The following is a 16,145-nucleotide window of genomic DNA, read 5'->3' on the forward strand; positions in this document are numbered from 1 at the left end:
TTTTTTCCCTTGATCGACTGCAAATTGCCTTTTAATACATACAGCAATTCAGCTGAAATGTGTGATTAAGTGCTAAAATTTAACTTAAAGCGGTATCTAGCATTTTAGATTATTTTAGGACCACAAGACTGTTCCTTGAGAATAAGTTTCATTGAATTCAGTAGAACTGCACCATAGCTTGTTGAGCAAACTTAAATGCCACCCACTTCCTTAACAGTTCTTGGTACTTTACAAAAAGTACAATAAAACAATTTTGAAAAATATAAAAATTAAGAAATATGAATTAAGAAATTTTATATTTTTCTAAACAATGTTTTGTTAACAAAGAAATTATTAAAGCTGTGTAACTTGTACCAGTTACATTTCTTGCTGTGGTTGAAAAGGTGTACATAAGAATAATGCAAAAATGATGTTTTAGGAAGTATATCTGCTGAGATGATTTTAAAATCCAGGCTCCCACTCCCCAAAATAATAATGGTGGGTAGAATTCTAAAGTTTGATGAAAATGTTAATAAAGCTTTAACATCCTACACTTTATTTTGTTTGTTCTCAATACAAATAAAATATATATCTATATACAGTATATGCACGTGCGCACATACACACACTCCCTGTGTAGATAGATGTAATTCTGTTCTCATCTCAGATTAAGTCACATTCACATCAATACTTACTTTTGAGAGACATATTTAGGGCTGGATTTTATTTAGGAATGGCTGCTCACTAATACTTAAAATCACTGCAATGGTTACCAGTTGGCTTCCAATTTAAAATATGGCCATTAACCTTAAAAGTCCAACCCAGAACAGCCCCAGAATATTTAAGACAATGTCTTGTGAGAATTGAATCTCCATGTCCTGTCATTCAGAACAGGGCTGTAAAAAGTCTCCTCACTTTAGAAATAATAATCATTTATTAAACTTGTATGCAGAACAACAGGCCTTCTTTGTGATAATCCCACTTTATGCGACTTTCTCCCTGCCAAAGGAATTTGTGGTTCCAACCCACCTTGTACTTTCCAATCAAACTAAATTGGCTGTTTCATGATACCTTTGGCTCAGGTCGACTGTTGGCACCATCATAGGAAAAGCATATAGAAAACAGGGTTTTTTTGTGTGTGTTTTGTTTGTCATCTCTGTTTTGTTATGCCAGAGTCCATGAAAACATACACTTGTCTTCTATATATTTTTTTCTAGCTATTGAAACAAGTCCTAGTATTCCAAACAACTCCTAGAAGAACCGCTAGAGTTTTCCCGCTAGTCATAGAGTGGGAAAAAGGAGAGAGTATAAGGGATTATAATACCTGACTCAAAAAATGAAACAGGTTTTGCTTCACAATTTGTCATAGATAGTTGGAACTCCTTTATATGAGAATGGCCAACTTGAAAGACATAATGTTAAGTAGGAGTATGCAAAATGTTTCTACTGTGATACACACCAGTGTCAAAATGGCTGGTTTGAATCTTCTGAGTGTGAAACAGCACGTGCATTTTGAGACATTTGTTCCCAAAATACACTGTTTTGTTTAAAGTGTGAAGCAACACATTTTCTGCTTTATGCAAATCCCTACAATCCAATCAAATTCGAGCCTTTGTTGATGTTGATTAAACTACTTTATTTTTCCTTATTAACAGAAGAAGAATTTACTTGGCATAAGAAATACACCTGAGACAACATAGCTGCATTTCATAATGTCCAATGCTGGTCAAGAAAATGTCTGCAATCATGTAAAAGTAGTGATCCGTGTTCGTCCTGAGAATCCAAAAGAGAAAGATGGCGGCTTTCAAAAAGTGGTTCAGGTTGTTGATAAACATATATTAGTGTTTGATCCCAAAGTGGAAGAGGTCAGTTTCTTTCATGGAAAGAAATTACCGAACCGTGATATTACCAAAAGGCAAAACAAGGACCTAAAATTTGTATTTGATGCCATATTTGATGAATATTCTACACAGCTGGAACTCTTTGAAGACACTACCAAAACTGTTCTGGGTGGTTTTTTAAATGGCTATAATTGCACAGGTAACTTTCCTCAGTGGTCATTTGTCATCAATATGAATAATAATCCCATTATTTTAATACTAACCCCCTCACCTTAAAAATTAAAGGTGGAAGCTTTCTGTATCTCATTTCTAAATGCCTAGATATTAGCAAAAATAATTAACAGCAATAAACTTTTCTTACGGTTCTTTCTCGACCATTCTGAAAAGAGAAGCTGTTTCAAACGTCTGCTCCAAATACCTGCTTTCTCTCAAGAGAAGCGCTGATCTTTGCTTCAATAGATGTTTAGTCTATTTTGCATAAAATTATAATTTTTCAGCTTGGTTGCCATATTTCTTCAACTACATTTTTGCAAATGGGCAAAATCCATTTGGTGGCTTATGTTTTGTTTCAAATGTCAGGGTCATGAGTCAGAGTTGATTCAAAATTTCCCTGTCTGCCTTACAATGTAGTGCTTGCTTATGGTGCAACTGGAGCTGGGAAGACTCATACAATGCTGGGTTCCCCTGAAGATCCTGGAGTAATGTACCTAACTATGATGGAGCTTTATAATTCCATTGATAGAATGAAAGAAGAGAAGCATTGTGCTATTGCAGTTTCATATCTTGAGGTAAGTAGATAAGAAATTCTGCACTATAAAATTTTTCAATAAACATTTCCAGGACACCTTTGTTGGTGTCTGAGGAAATACCATTTGGGTTAATGTATTATGCTAAGCCATTATTTGCTTAATCCTACTGAATAAACTACAATTGGGTGGGTTCAGACAACATGCAAAGTGATAAACCACAGTTTATAAAACATAATAATTGGATTTGCACATGCCAGACAAATCATATTATGGTTTAGAACAATAAGTGAGTTAGTTGACCACCTATTAGTTAACCTGGGTTTCTTTCAGTCATCCAACTGCCTGAGAGATATTTCCTATGGTGGGGTCCCATGTTGCTGGATGGAGTATGCAGTTAGCTCAGCCATGTTAGTCTTCTTCATCCAATTGACCACATGTGCCCCACTTTCATTTACTTCATCCAGAAGCAGCTATGTTTTTTAGGTGAGCATTGAAAGATAGACAGATTATCTCAAGTAAAAAATGTTACTACGTTTTCTGTGATTTCTATAATAAAAGAAGATTCTTGAGGATCACATTTGAGATAAAACATTTTATATAACCTGAATTGATTGCAAATCAGTAACTGAAAGAATAAATACATTTAAATATCAAATATTACCTATTCTTTCCTTATTGCATACATACCACTCAACCTATAGGAAGCAAACCATAAAGTTAAGTTTGGAGCAGTTATATATTGAAGCATGGCTGAGTTGGGAAAAAGAAGACTTGCGCAGTCTATTGTATATGGATGTTACAAATGGATACTACTACTTCTGTAAGGGCACTTTTATTGCTCTGGCTTGCTTTCTTCTAGAATCTTCCAGAAAGAGCATCACTCTTTTAGACAGCTAATGTTCATGCTGTATTCATATAAGCCTTATTCTTTCTGACTGATTGCCTCACTTATTCATGAGCTGATTGTGCCATATTTTAAGACTAGCTTTCTAGAATTCAGTCCAGTTCAGTGAATCAGCCCAGAGTTCTAGGTGAATGCATAATTGAGATACAATTTCCAGTACTGCTAGCAGGCAAGGACAAGAGGATTACCACAAATAATGGAACTGATGAACCAGTTCAGTTTTACAGAATAACTTGCATATTCTCAGAATGCTTAATAACAGCTTGACGTGTGAGTATTGAGTTCTTGACAACTGAAAACAGCCTAAAGCAATGGTTTCTAATTATGGTTTGTGAGGTTACTGAAGATAGTTCCTGGCACAGGAGCTGAAATGAAAGCCCCCCATCCCCCACATCTCATGAGGTCACTAAATTTTGCCAGATTTGCAAAGTCTAGTAAGATATTGGTGTTCTTGCTAAAAAAAAAATTACAAGTTTTCAAGCAGGAACACCAAACTCTTGTGATATGAGTTCATAGTTCATAATTTAGCAACTTTTTTTTTAATTTAAAATTTTAAATCATTAATTTTTATTTATATTTGGGACCCCATACATACCATGGGGGGAGGTCATGTGTGCCTTATTACTCAGAGGCACTATGATGCTAACCCCTGCGTGGTGCCACCAAAAAACACCAGTGTTGGACTAGGAGCAAAAATACCCAGGTTCCTGTCCACCCTCAGCCCCCGCTGGATGACTTTGGGCCAGCCATGATCTTTTAGCCCAACCTACTTTATAGGCCAGCAAGGGAAAAATAGGAGGAGCACTGTCGATGCCGCCTTAAACTCTTAAATTAATGGCAGGATACAAATCTAATAAATGAGTAAAGGGTACAGTGGTCTTTTTTAAGAGAAACTGGCCTACAGTACAAAAAGTGTAATGCTGTCATGGCTCTTAGAAGGTAAGGCCTATCATGTTCAGTGGAATTAACTCTATTGCAACTTGTTTGGAGATACCACATGCAGTGAAGCATACTGCCAAGAAAGCAATAGAGCGTACTATGATAGAGCATACTCTATCAATTCACCTTGTTTTTGTTTTACTGTGCCACGTAAAATCACCAAACTTGTTTATGTTCATCCAAATGTTTTAGACATTTAGACAGTCTTATCCAAGAGAATTTTACTGTACACCATTCTGACTGCTGCTATTGCCAATAAATAAAATTAGAAATGACATGCAGTATATTTAAATTGGGGAGAGAGAAATAGATGCAGCATGCTGTATTATTTTTATGCATTTCCCAAACTTTGAAATGCAACTGTAGTAGCAGACCTATCCAAACCAAATTAAAGACAACATTTTTTCCTAGGTCTACAATGAGCAGATACGTGACCTATTAGTAGAGTCAGGACCGTTGGCTGTTCGAGAAGATCCTCAAAAGGGAGTATTGGTTCATGGGTTAACGTTACATCAGGTATACACATTTCCATATATGTGCCATCACTATCTATAAATGTTGCAAAGTTATACAGAAACATAGGTTAAAAATACTTTTTTGAAAATGCAGGGGAAGATTAAAGAAAGTATAGTTAACAACATTCATGCTTTGCCTATTTATTTTTATGGAGGGACATTTAGACTGAAAGAACTGTATAAATATTTGCACTTACTGTAAGGTATGGGGGCTTCATACTTTAGACCACCCACCCACAAAGGTGTCAGACAAGGATGTATCTTGGCCCCAATGTTGTTTAATCTCTATGTTAACGACATCCCAGGATTCCTCCGTTCTACAGATGTTCATGTGCCAAAGATTCTCAACAGACATATCAATATCCTCTTATATGCAGATGACATGGTTTTGATGGCACATTCCCAAGTAGGCCTGAGAAGATTGATGGGGAAATTTGGTGCTTACTGCGCTGCAAACTTTTTGAATATTAACAAGTCAAAATCCAAAGTGGTGGTTTTTGGGAAAAGATGGGCCAAATACAATTGGCACTTGGATGGGGAGCCTATAAAGCAAACAGACTGTTTCATATCTAGGAGTGGTTTTTACAGATACAGGACCTTGGGCTAATCATTACAAGCAAAGTTCTGCAAAGACCACAGCAAGTTCTAAAACACTAATTAAACTACTTAGTTATAACCACCCTTGCTCTCTGCTCTCCATTCTGAAGGTCCACAAGGCAAAAGTTGTACCAGTGCTAACATAGGGTGCCGAACTGTGGGGCCTATCAAAGGCCTCCTTACTTGAACAAAATCAAGCACGCTTTTTAAGAACTATTCTGGGGACTGACAGGAATACATCAGCAGCAGTAAGGGCTGAAACAGGCACCCATTCCATTTACAGTCTATCAGTAACCAAAGTCTTCAACTACTGGTGGAGGATTCTCCCAATGGAACATGATAGACTACCAAAAATGTGCCTTGAAGAACAGATGAGCACACCTCAACCATCAACATGGGTCAACCAACTCCTCCAAACCATCGCATTCCTTGGCTTTTCATCACAATACTTACTTTTAGCCGGAGACCAGGCCAAGGCAATATTCAAACAAAGAGTCTTGGATGTTAATGCCCAAACAGACATTGAGTCACTTGCACACAATAGGTCGTCGAAATGGCTGGCCAAGAATAAACTGTCCTTTCAAATAGAAAAGTACCTGACAATGGGTCTGACTCAATACCATAGGATAGCTCTTACTAGAGCAAGATTTGAGCAACTAGATTCTATGGTCAAATACGGACGATTCCACCAAGTGCCTTACCTTGAGAGGACGTGTGTTTGTGGAGCACCCGAAGTAGAAGACATTGCACATGTCCTATTTAACTGCCAACTATATGCCCCAGCAAGGGCTCAGTACCTTCAGACACTAATTGACAGAACCACATACTGGGATCGTAACAAAAGACTGTGTTACTTCCTCCAGGGCACAAATACATATGTGGTCAATAGAACTGTTAAGTTTATGGTTAGGGCTGTCCAACTGAGAACACAATTTATAGAATGCATTCGGGTGGCATGTAAAGGTGATGAATTCATTTAAATTCACATTGTTTCTGTATTTTATCACTTGTTTTATCACAACTTGCATTTTTATCTTACAATTTTATCTCTATTTTACCCTACTGTATTTTATCGTATTTTATCTCACCATAGTATCTTTTAGTTATTTTTACTGTATTTTAGCTGTTTTATTGTTTTATTTTATATCTTATAGTGGCTGATGCCCAACTTTCTGATATGTTCATTTGACTAATCAATAAAGTTATTCATTCATACTTTAGACCAGTGTTTCTTAAACTTTTTGTTGTCAGGACCCCTTCCACTTTTAAAAAAAATTTGGAAGATCTCAAAAGAGCTTTTGTTTGTATGGGTTATATTTATCCCATATTTAAAATTAAAATGGATGCATTAGTAGAATATTTATTGCATCATGTAAAAATAATATTAAACCCATTAGATATTAGCATAAACACAATCGTTTTCATGAAAAGCCCTATATTTTTAACAAATAAAAAAGAAGAGTGACATTGTTTTAAATCTTTGCAAATATCAATATCTGGCAAATAATTTTGATTTTGTGGACACCTGAGAGGTTCTTGGGGGACTCCCAGGGGTCCTTGGACCACACTTTAAGAAACACTGCTTTAGACTGATCTGTAATACAATCTGGAATTAGCTTAATGTGTTGTGTGACACATGTGAATTGTGAACCATAATTTATTATTTAGCATTTGTATGATGGGGACATTCAAAACACCATGTCTAAATAAGCCACTGCTTAATGGATTGTGAAACGTATGTTTGGTATAAAGCTCCTTTTGTGGAGGTGGGGAAGGATCAGAAAAGAAGATGTTTATTGTTTTATTTTTGCAATCTTTCCATTTTCATAATTCCTGTATAAAATGAATGTTTAGTTTATTTTGGGGATATGTGCAATGAACGTCTTAAGGGATGAAAGTTGCTCATGTGAACACTACGATGAAAATTGGGAATCCATCTCTGACTGTGCCTGGACTCCTGACCTAAGCAGTGCTCGGCCCTGTTAGTACTTAGTCCTGGAAATACTAAGGTTTTAGGCTAGACAGGGAATTCGAAAAAGCATCCTACAAGAATATAATGGCAAGCTACTTCTATGTTGCTACCTCATAAAATTATGTGTATGTGCTCATGAAATCAGTACGAAGCATGTTCAGCTGAAAGACTTCACATTTAAGTATGTTCTGATCCAAATTGCACAGGTGTGCAATCTTATTTCCAAAATCAGAACAGTTATTAACTAAGTAGAAATTAATGCATTTTGGGGGAGGAAATATGGTGTAAACAGTTACCATACTACCTTTAAAAACACTTGAAAGACTAATGGACTTCTAAGTGGCCTGTTAGCAAAAATGGTTGCTATGAGGCAATTATTTAGAGCTGACAAAAGAAAACTGAAGAGCTTGGCTGTTGATATCAAACCATTAATCCCAAAACTGGGTTATTAAACTTTGAAATAATCAGGAATAGCTTTATGATGGTAGTACTATTCTTACATTTGTGCTTATACTTGTGATTACCCTCTCATCAATTTTCCATCTTCCTGTCTGTGTCTTTGTGCTATTGCCACCCTATTGTGCATCTTAGCTTCTACAATCAGAGCTCTGGAGGAAATTGGCAATGGATCCAGAACAGAGAAATATGTCTTCTAAGCAATTTTCTCTAGTATTGATGTCATCTTATATCAATCGAACTTCCAAAAGTATTAACCCCTAATGGGTTTAGTACTTTACTGATAATTTTAATGGCAACAACGCTCAAGTGATGAATTGATATGTTGGGGAGAGCAGCAAAAAAATGAGGATGGGGTATACAACTCTAGTGTTTCATAGTATGGAGTTCTTAAAAATACACTAGATGTATAGCTTCTTGATTGCCTAATCCTGAATTTTAATGGACTATAATTGTCTTGCTCACTATCTGAGCAATACCGCAGAAATAGGCTATTTTTGCCTTCATGCAGTGTTGGGAGGATTTGGGAAGGATCTACATTCAGAGGTATGTCCACTTCCAAACATTTACACTTATTTCTATCCAACCCAATGAAAAATATTTCAGGCTATTTGGGAATTTTTACCCCTTCAGAGAAACCAATTCTTTGAGTTGCTGGGCTTTTCAGAAACCTGTCAATTACAGCTGCCAATTTCTGTTAGGACTGGAGAAGCCAGGGTTTGGTGTTGGTGGTGGTTTTGGTCAAGCCATGAAAATCCATTCAGGGCACTGCTAGGCCATGTGATGCCCACTTCCATGTGCCTCCAAAGCTCTTCCATACTGGGCTTGGGGAAGAGAACTAGTATTGTGAAATGTATACCTCATAATCTGCTCCCCTTTCCATCCAGAGCTAGCTGTATGTCATCAGCTCTTTGAAGAGAAATATGGCCAATGTCCTCACCTTCCTTTTTATGTACACTGTCACTTGCTCTCTAGCTTTATACCTTCATGAGGATTTTCCAAACATGCTGAAATTCCTACTCCCCATTGTATTGACAGAGAGCCAGTTTAGTGTAGCGGTTAAGGCACCAGGCTAGAAACCAGGAGACTGAATTATAGTCCCAATTTAGGCATGAAGCCAGTTGAGTGTCCATGGGCCAGTCATTCTCTCTCAGTTCTAGGAAGGACGCAATGGCAAACCACTTCCAAAAATGTTGCCAAGAAAACTGGAGGGACTTGTCCGTGCAGTTGTCAGGAGTCAAGACTGACTCGAAGACGCCACCTCCTTCCAAATTTATTGACAGTAAATTTGGTGGTCATTTTGTGTATAGGACTGAGGAAACAATGGTTCCTGAAAATAGTTCAGGAATAAAAAATAGTGCAGTATGTTATGAAAAGGATCAACTTCAGAAAGTCGGTCTTCTAGTGGCAGAAACTCTTTCTGTGGAACAAGGAAGCAACAACAACCTGAATTTGTATGACAAAACTAAATGGGCAGAAGAAAAGATAGATTTTGGAGAAAGTTGGAAACTAGACTGAAGTCTCAGTTGTGTAAGTGATATTGTATCAACAGAAATGAGAGAGTCCAACTTATTCCAAACTGTCTTTTCCTATATGAAACTAGATTTTTCTTCCTAGGTCTCAGCTAGTGAATGTGTGCTGCTCGTGTCAAATATTTACTTTTGGGGTGTGTGTGTGGATATGACAGGTTCTTCTGAAAGTAGAACACTAAATCAATACTATAAACTTTGAGACAGTGGAATGAGAAACTTACCTCTTGCTGTCATCCTTGCCATGAATTGACTTAATTATTTGTATGATTTATTGTACATTTATGTTTTTGTCCCTTGTAAATGTTTAATTCTGGATCTCTGAATGCTCTTATTATTCATTTGCTTTAAGATGAATTTTAGGCAAACATTGATCTGACATAACGGTCTAGCTATTATAGTCAGAATGAGTTACTGGTTTTGAACAGACATTATAGGGAGACAGCTGTATTAGTCTTGTGATAGCCAAAAGTCAGAAAAGTCTGTTAATGGAGGAAAATACACTTTTTTCTGGCTTTTCCCTCCCAATACTATATACATTATTTTTGTACATAGTCTTTGGGTAGATAGTGATGCTTGTGTATACTAACAGAAGCTGGTTTGATAAGAAATATCATCTTACTTCCTTTGTATCGCTCATCCCCTGAGATAAGATGGTAACCATAGACTAAGTTATAAAGTTTAAATTATTATTGGATCTTGTGATAATGAAACTCCCTGATTAAAATCTTGCAAAGATTTACTAATTTAATTGGCTCTTTTCCTCAATCCTTGGTAGCCTAAATCTGCAAAAGAGGTCTTGCAAATGTTGGATTATGGAAACAAAAACAGAACACAGCATCCTACTGATGTGAATGCCTCCTCCTCTCGGTCCCATGCTGTCTTTCAGGTAAGATGAAACGGTAGATAAGGTGTCTGAGGATCTTAGATAACCTTTGATGCTTTGTGTAAGAGAGAGAAAGAACTCTCAGATTATGGTATGTCATTCATAATAGCTTTATTATTGGGAAGAGAGTTCCAGCTTGCAGACATACCTGCTTTAAATCCTTTGTGCTAAATATCCTTCAAGAGAAGAGCTCTGTAGTCTATTGTAGTGTTGAAGCGGCTTGTAAAATAAGTGTCCCTTATACTGACATTAGAGTAACATGATTTTACAAACAGTATTTTTCCCCATTGGTTAGTTTTAATAAATGTGGTTTCAGTTAAAAACAGCTGGATCCAATACATGTTTATTCCTGTAAAAATCCCATTGATTTCAGTGGGTCTTATTGCTTGTGAATCCTAGTCCACAGGATTGCAGCCAACAAGCTATCCAAGAAAATGTCATTTTAAAAAGCAAGCTTTCCAAATGTCCTGTCCAACTCTTAGCTCGTGATTTTATAGTATACTGCATTTAATTGTATTGGGTAATCATGAGTGACACATGGAACAGAAACATAAGAAACTTTAATAAAGTTCATTTTTCAAAAGTGTTTTAATCTCAGGAATATCATCTAACATGAATTTTAATTCCATTAAGCCCTTAAATCTCCCACTCTTTGAATGATTATACAACACCCCACCCCACCCATCCCTCTAATATCAAGAAAAGCTTAAGTCTGTGTGCAGTAATCAGTAACTTCTGTCCTCTAAATATGTGTGTATATGGGGATGTTATTACTTGGAGCCTTACTAAACTGCTTCTTTATTCTGGGTTTTGTTTTTTTTAATTTTAGATTTATTTAAGGCAACAAGATAAAACTGCAAGCATCAATCAAAATGTCCGTATCGCCAAAATGTGTCTCATTGACCTGGCAGGATCCGAACGTGCCAGTGCCACAAAGGCCAAAGGGGCTCGCTTTAGAGAAGGGGCAAATATAAATCGGTCACTGCTTGCTCTTGGGAATGTTATTAATGCCCTGGCAGACCCAAAGGTCAGTAATATCTCTCAGCAATATTTTTCTTAAATTTCACACTGATCAATATGAGATGAGCTGCACAATCCTATGCGTCTTCATTCATTTGGAATATAATTGTTTTCATGCTGCACATTTGGAAGGGTCTGGGCATAAGTTCCACTGTCCATAGTGGAGTTTCCTTATTCCTATTCAAAGAGAAAAATAATGGCATTTCAATTGTTTTTGTACATGGAAATTATACTCTCTTATTTTTTTATTTACTTGAGGAGGTTGAACTGAAAAATAACTAGCATAAGATGACAGCTAAAAGGAGGTTCTCCCATGTCCTGGAATGAATTCCTCAAACTAGTTCCAAATCAGCCACAGTTTTTACCAGACGTACATCCCGGTTGTCATGTATTTGCAAAGAATGAAAGGAAGGTTGTTTGTATGCCGGAATACTTCCCGAGCTCCAAACTTGATTGGGAATCTGAGCCAGAGGTTTTCTGTATGTCAAGACATGTGGCCACAGGACATTTTCAGCAGCATAATCTAGCATCCAGAGATTCACTCACATTTTCAATGCCTAGGTAGGGAAGTGAACCTTGATGCTAATTTATTTATAATGCTAATTTTTATATTAATGGTAATTCATATTTTTGAGGTAAGGCAAAGCTGGGTATATCCTTTGCAAGCAATGTTTTGGAGCATGCAGGGCTGTGTGTGAAGCACCTTTTTTGAACTGTTAAAGCAACCACCTCTTTTCCCAGGCATACACAGCTGCTTTGGAAGTTGCTCCTGGCTGTGCATGCCCTTTGCTGAGAAAAATACAAAATGAAGTAACTTTTCATGATTCAAAAAGAGATGCTTTGTACACATACTTGTGTATTCCAATGTTCTTGTCTAAAAAAGTTTGCATAGCCTTGTAGCATTATAATATTGGGGTATTTTTAATGATGAAATCCTTTAAAAATAAAATAGAAGTGAATAGACCATATTTCTTCCAGTATATGGAGATCTAAAATGATATAAATACTGCACTAAGGCACAGCTAATTGATTAGGTGGCTAATCAAGTCTGGAAAATTGTTTTTAGAACTGAGAAGTCTTAAGGCAACCTTTCAGATGGAGTACTAGGAGGTATAGTCAGGCAGATCTTAAGTTAACACCACTATAAACAGGCCATAACAAAGAAATATACAGAAAAGTAAGCCAAGTTCAACCCAAGGGTTGTATGCAGCAAATTTATCAAGTCAGGTGGAATTGGTCAGGAGACACAGAAGGTGACTAAAAATCAAAGAGTCCAACTTAATCAAGTACGTCTGGACTTCAAAGTATGGAATGGCAAGACAGGAAGGTACAAACATTATTTCCAGAAATTTGATCAGAACATTGTACATCTTTGTGTATTCTGGAGGGCCGAGTCCCTTTAAGCTCAACCAGCGCCCATTACTCCTGAGAAGCTGGGCCACATCGCCCTGCCTTTCAGCGCTGTTTATCTTGCTAGGCTTCCACATGATGGCACTGTCACTCTCTAAAATTTATGTCTTGCACTTCTGGTTCACCCTCTGCCAAGGTTGATGGAAAGGGATCTGGATTAGGTTGTGTATCAAGGTTTAGTTCTCTGTCTCTGCGTGCTAAGCTTCCACTTTTCCTTCTCTGAGTCTGAACTGGACATCAGTGATTTCAGTTTCCATCATCCAGGTGGGAGTTGTAGTCAAACACATCTGGAGTACAGTATGTCTTAAATGGTTGTTAACAATAAAAATGTTTATTAATAAAAGCACACTATTTAAAGCTATTCAGATAAAAATTGTTGTAGTTCAAAATTGATGACCAGGAATAAAAGCTAATATACTGCTGGGCTGTCAGATATAATTTGTGTTAATTTAAAGGATTATTGCAAGATAATGTGTTGTCATTTGACACATTTAAATTAATATAGTTATGGAAAATATATCTGCTCATGGTGGAGCATTGCCTGCAATCTGTTGATTATCTATGTCGAAGACAAAAAATCTAAACTTTGTGGAGACAAATGCAGGGAATTATAAACTTAATGCTTAATCCCAAAACCATGTTATTAGAACTTACTTTTATGAACCTACTGACAGATGCATATATTAGTGTATGCCTAGTTAATTTGACAGTTCTTTTCAGGTAAAGATTGAATTGACAAAGTTGGGGAAATAGGACTTAAAAGTTAGGGAGATAAAAAAATTGCCAACAGTAGAATAAAATCCTTGCGTTAATAGAAACAGAGTTATAATATAAAATCTAATATATTTCATGGTTTAAATAAGAAATAACTTATCAACTGTTATTACAGACTGTTTAATAAATGTATTTGAAGAAGCTATGAGCACCCCACATGTGATGGCATCACTCAAGTGACCTTATTGAAGTACAGTTCACTTATCTGCAGTGCAAGGCCTTTGTTTCCACACAGAGATTTCCACGGAAGCTAGAATACTGATAGTGCGGGGTTGCTGCTCACGTGGAAGTGTTTATGTGTAAATCACACCTCCCCACTGCATTCAGTTGCACTGCACCCATGGACAGCTAGCAGTTTAGTGATGTAACAGCATGACACAGATAAAGGGTGTTCACCATTCCTCACATATTGAGATCTACTTGAAAATATATCAGAACTATTATGAAACCTGGAATTATGGCTTTGTGTGGAATTGTGGCTTATGTGTTCAGCAGTTGTTCAGTGATGATGCAGACCCATTGTGGTCCTTCATTCCCCACTCATTGCAGATTGCTGCTTTCCTGCTATAATTAACAATAGGGAAAGAAATAGAGAAGTAGCTGTTGTTGACTTTTACTATAGAAAGGCAGAGGAAGAAGTCTGCTGGAAGAGTAGATGGACTTACTGGTTCCATCCTAACATTTCTCATTTCAAGGATTTAGGAATGTGACTTGCTAACTTTTGATTTAATTAGAAGGAAAAACGGAGCACAGAATGGTGAGGATCAGCCAGGGGTTGTAAACAAGCAATTTTTTTCAAGATTTTATCACGTACTGCAACGTGTGCAATGTGGAACAGCTGTTTATAGCAGGTCTTCATCTGAAGCTATAGAAATCTCAGCAAGCTATTAAACACCTCATATTTTGTGCTGGGTTTTGTTTTTTCAGAGAAAGAATCAGCATATTCCCTATCGGAATAGTAAGCTTACTCGTTTACTGAAGGATTCTCTAGGAGGAAATTGTCGCACTATCATTATAGCTGCTGTTAGTCCTTCCTCTTTGTTCTATGATGACACATACAACACTCTTAAATATGCCAACCGAGCCAAAGACATCAAATCCTCAGTAAGTAAACTCTGTTCCAAAATTCATCATTAATAATGGCAACTTATGAGCATTTTAAAATATACAGATGAATATATATATATTTGCTTCTTATTTTAAAATAGCATAGCAATCAACCTGTAACACACTTCCACGATAAAAATGCCATGCTTGTTCTGAAGTGACTGAACATTTTGAATTGATTTATCTATTTATTTGCTAAAGCTTATATACCACTCCAGTCCCAAAGGATTTACAGATCCTCATACAGTGAGAAGGTTCAAAGCAAGTAAAATAATAAGATGTAATTAAATGAATTAAATAGCCCTGGTGATCAAGGAAAAATTGGGGGAGGTGTGTCCTTAACAAGAAGTGTCCACTTCCTAACAATTTGCCCCATGACTCTCTGGAAAAGCCACATTTCATAGTCTTTCTTGCCTTCCTCCTTTTTCTGATTGTCCCCTCTTCCCTTCTATCTCAACATTCAAACAGTTCTTTGATAGACAAGATTCCACCTGATCCCTTCCCCACCACTCACTCAATGCAGTCCTCTGCCTTTCCAAAGAATTTCTTCAGTCCCGTGCACAGTTGGATTCTGCCACATGTTTTGTGTTGCTTTTGGTTTGCTTTGTTGCCTAGGGTTGGTTTGTTTGTTTTAAGATACATTTACCTAGAGCTCTTTTAATTATTGCTGTGTGGTGTTTAGGTGATAACTTTTAAGAAGCACTGATAGCAAAGGGGAATATACTCTATTGCAATTAAAAAAGAAGATGATAATAATTTTTCTATCCATCCTTCCACAGCTGAAGAGCAATGTTGTAAGTCTGGATAGCCATATAAGTCAATATGTTAAGATCTGTGAAGAACAAAAGAAAGAGGTAGGTCAGTTGCTATCGTTGTTAGTTATCATTAGGATTTTTTTTAAATGTAAGAATATAATTAAATGTTGATGCTAATTACTTTGCATTAAAATAACTATTGTACACCAAGGTCGAAGAAAATCTGGTGTTATAAAATTTGATAATGAAAGCTTTAAAAAATTGTTTAACAAATTTGAAATTAAAAAAATAATGTGCATGAAGTTCCCCCGGTTTTATAAAACTCCTTATTGTTTCAGATTATGATGCTGAAAGAGAAACTGAGAGCATACGAATTGGAAAAAGTACCTGTTCCCAGTAATCAAGATACAGCTATATGTACAAATCAACAGCAAGTTGAGATAGCAAGGTAGTACTTATGATTATTTCTTTTCAAATGTAGAGCACAGCCCATTCTTACATGTTTTCCTGGGATAATGGAGCATATAAATGCCTCTTTGATTGTCGATCTTTGTTCCTAACAGTGTGCTATAATGTGCCTGGCTATTCTGAACAATAGAAGCCTCATCTTATACCAGGAGATGTAGTGCTATCTGTCATCTTGGCTGGCTTCAAAAAGGGGTTGGACCAATTCATGGAAATCATGGGGATCAACGGCTATTAGCCTTGATGG

At 36.7% G+C, this 16,145-nt stretch overlaps 1 protein-coding gene across 1 annotated transcript in view; it reads left to right on the plus strand.

Annotated features, from left to right (window-relative positions):
• Window positions 1-1,643: 1,643 nt before the first annotated feature.
• KIF18A (kinesin family member 18A) overlaps window positions 1,644-16,145 on the plus strand; it is a 49,931-nt gene continuing 35,429 nt past the window's right edge. Inside the window, exons 1-8 of the mRNA XM_063289544.1 lie at window positions 1,644-2,019; window positions 2,451-2,608; window positions 4,824-4,928; window positions 10,260-10,370; window positions 11,197-11,394; window positions 14,499-14,675; window positions 15,458-15,532; window positions 15,772-15,881. Of these exons, the coding sequence (XP_063145614.1) occupies window positions 1,692-2,019; window positions 2,451-2,608; window positions 4,824-4,928; window positions 10,260-10,370; window positions 11,197-11,394; window positions 14,499-14,675; window positions 15,458-15,532; window positions 15,772-15,881 (1,262 nt within the window). The 5' untranslated portion in view covers window positions 1,644-1,691. The remainder of the gene's footprint in view (window positions 2,020-2,450; window positions 2,609-4,823; window positions 4,929-10,259; window positions 10,371-11,196; window positions 11,395-14,498; window positions 14,676-15,457; window positions 15,533-15,771; window positions 15,882-16,145) is intronic.

This window comes from Candoia aspera, chromosome 1 (assembly GCF_035149785.1).
Source record: "Candoia aspera isolate rCanAsp1 chromosome 1, rCanAsp1.hap2, whole genome shotgun sequence".
NCBI classification, from domain to species: Eukaryota; Metazoa; Chordata; class Lepidosauria; order Squamata; family Boidae; genus Candoia; species Candoia aspera.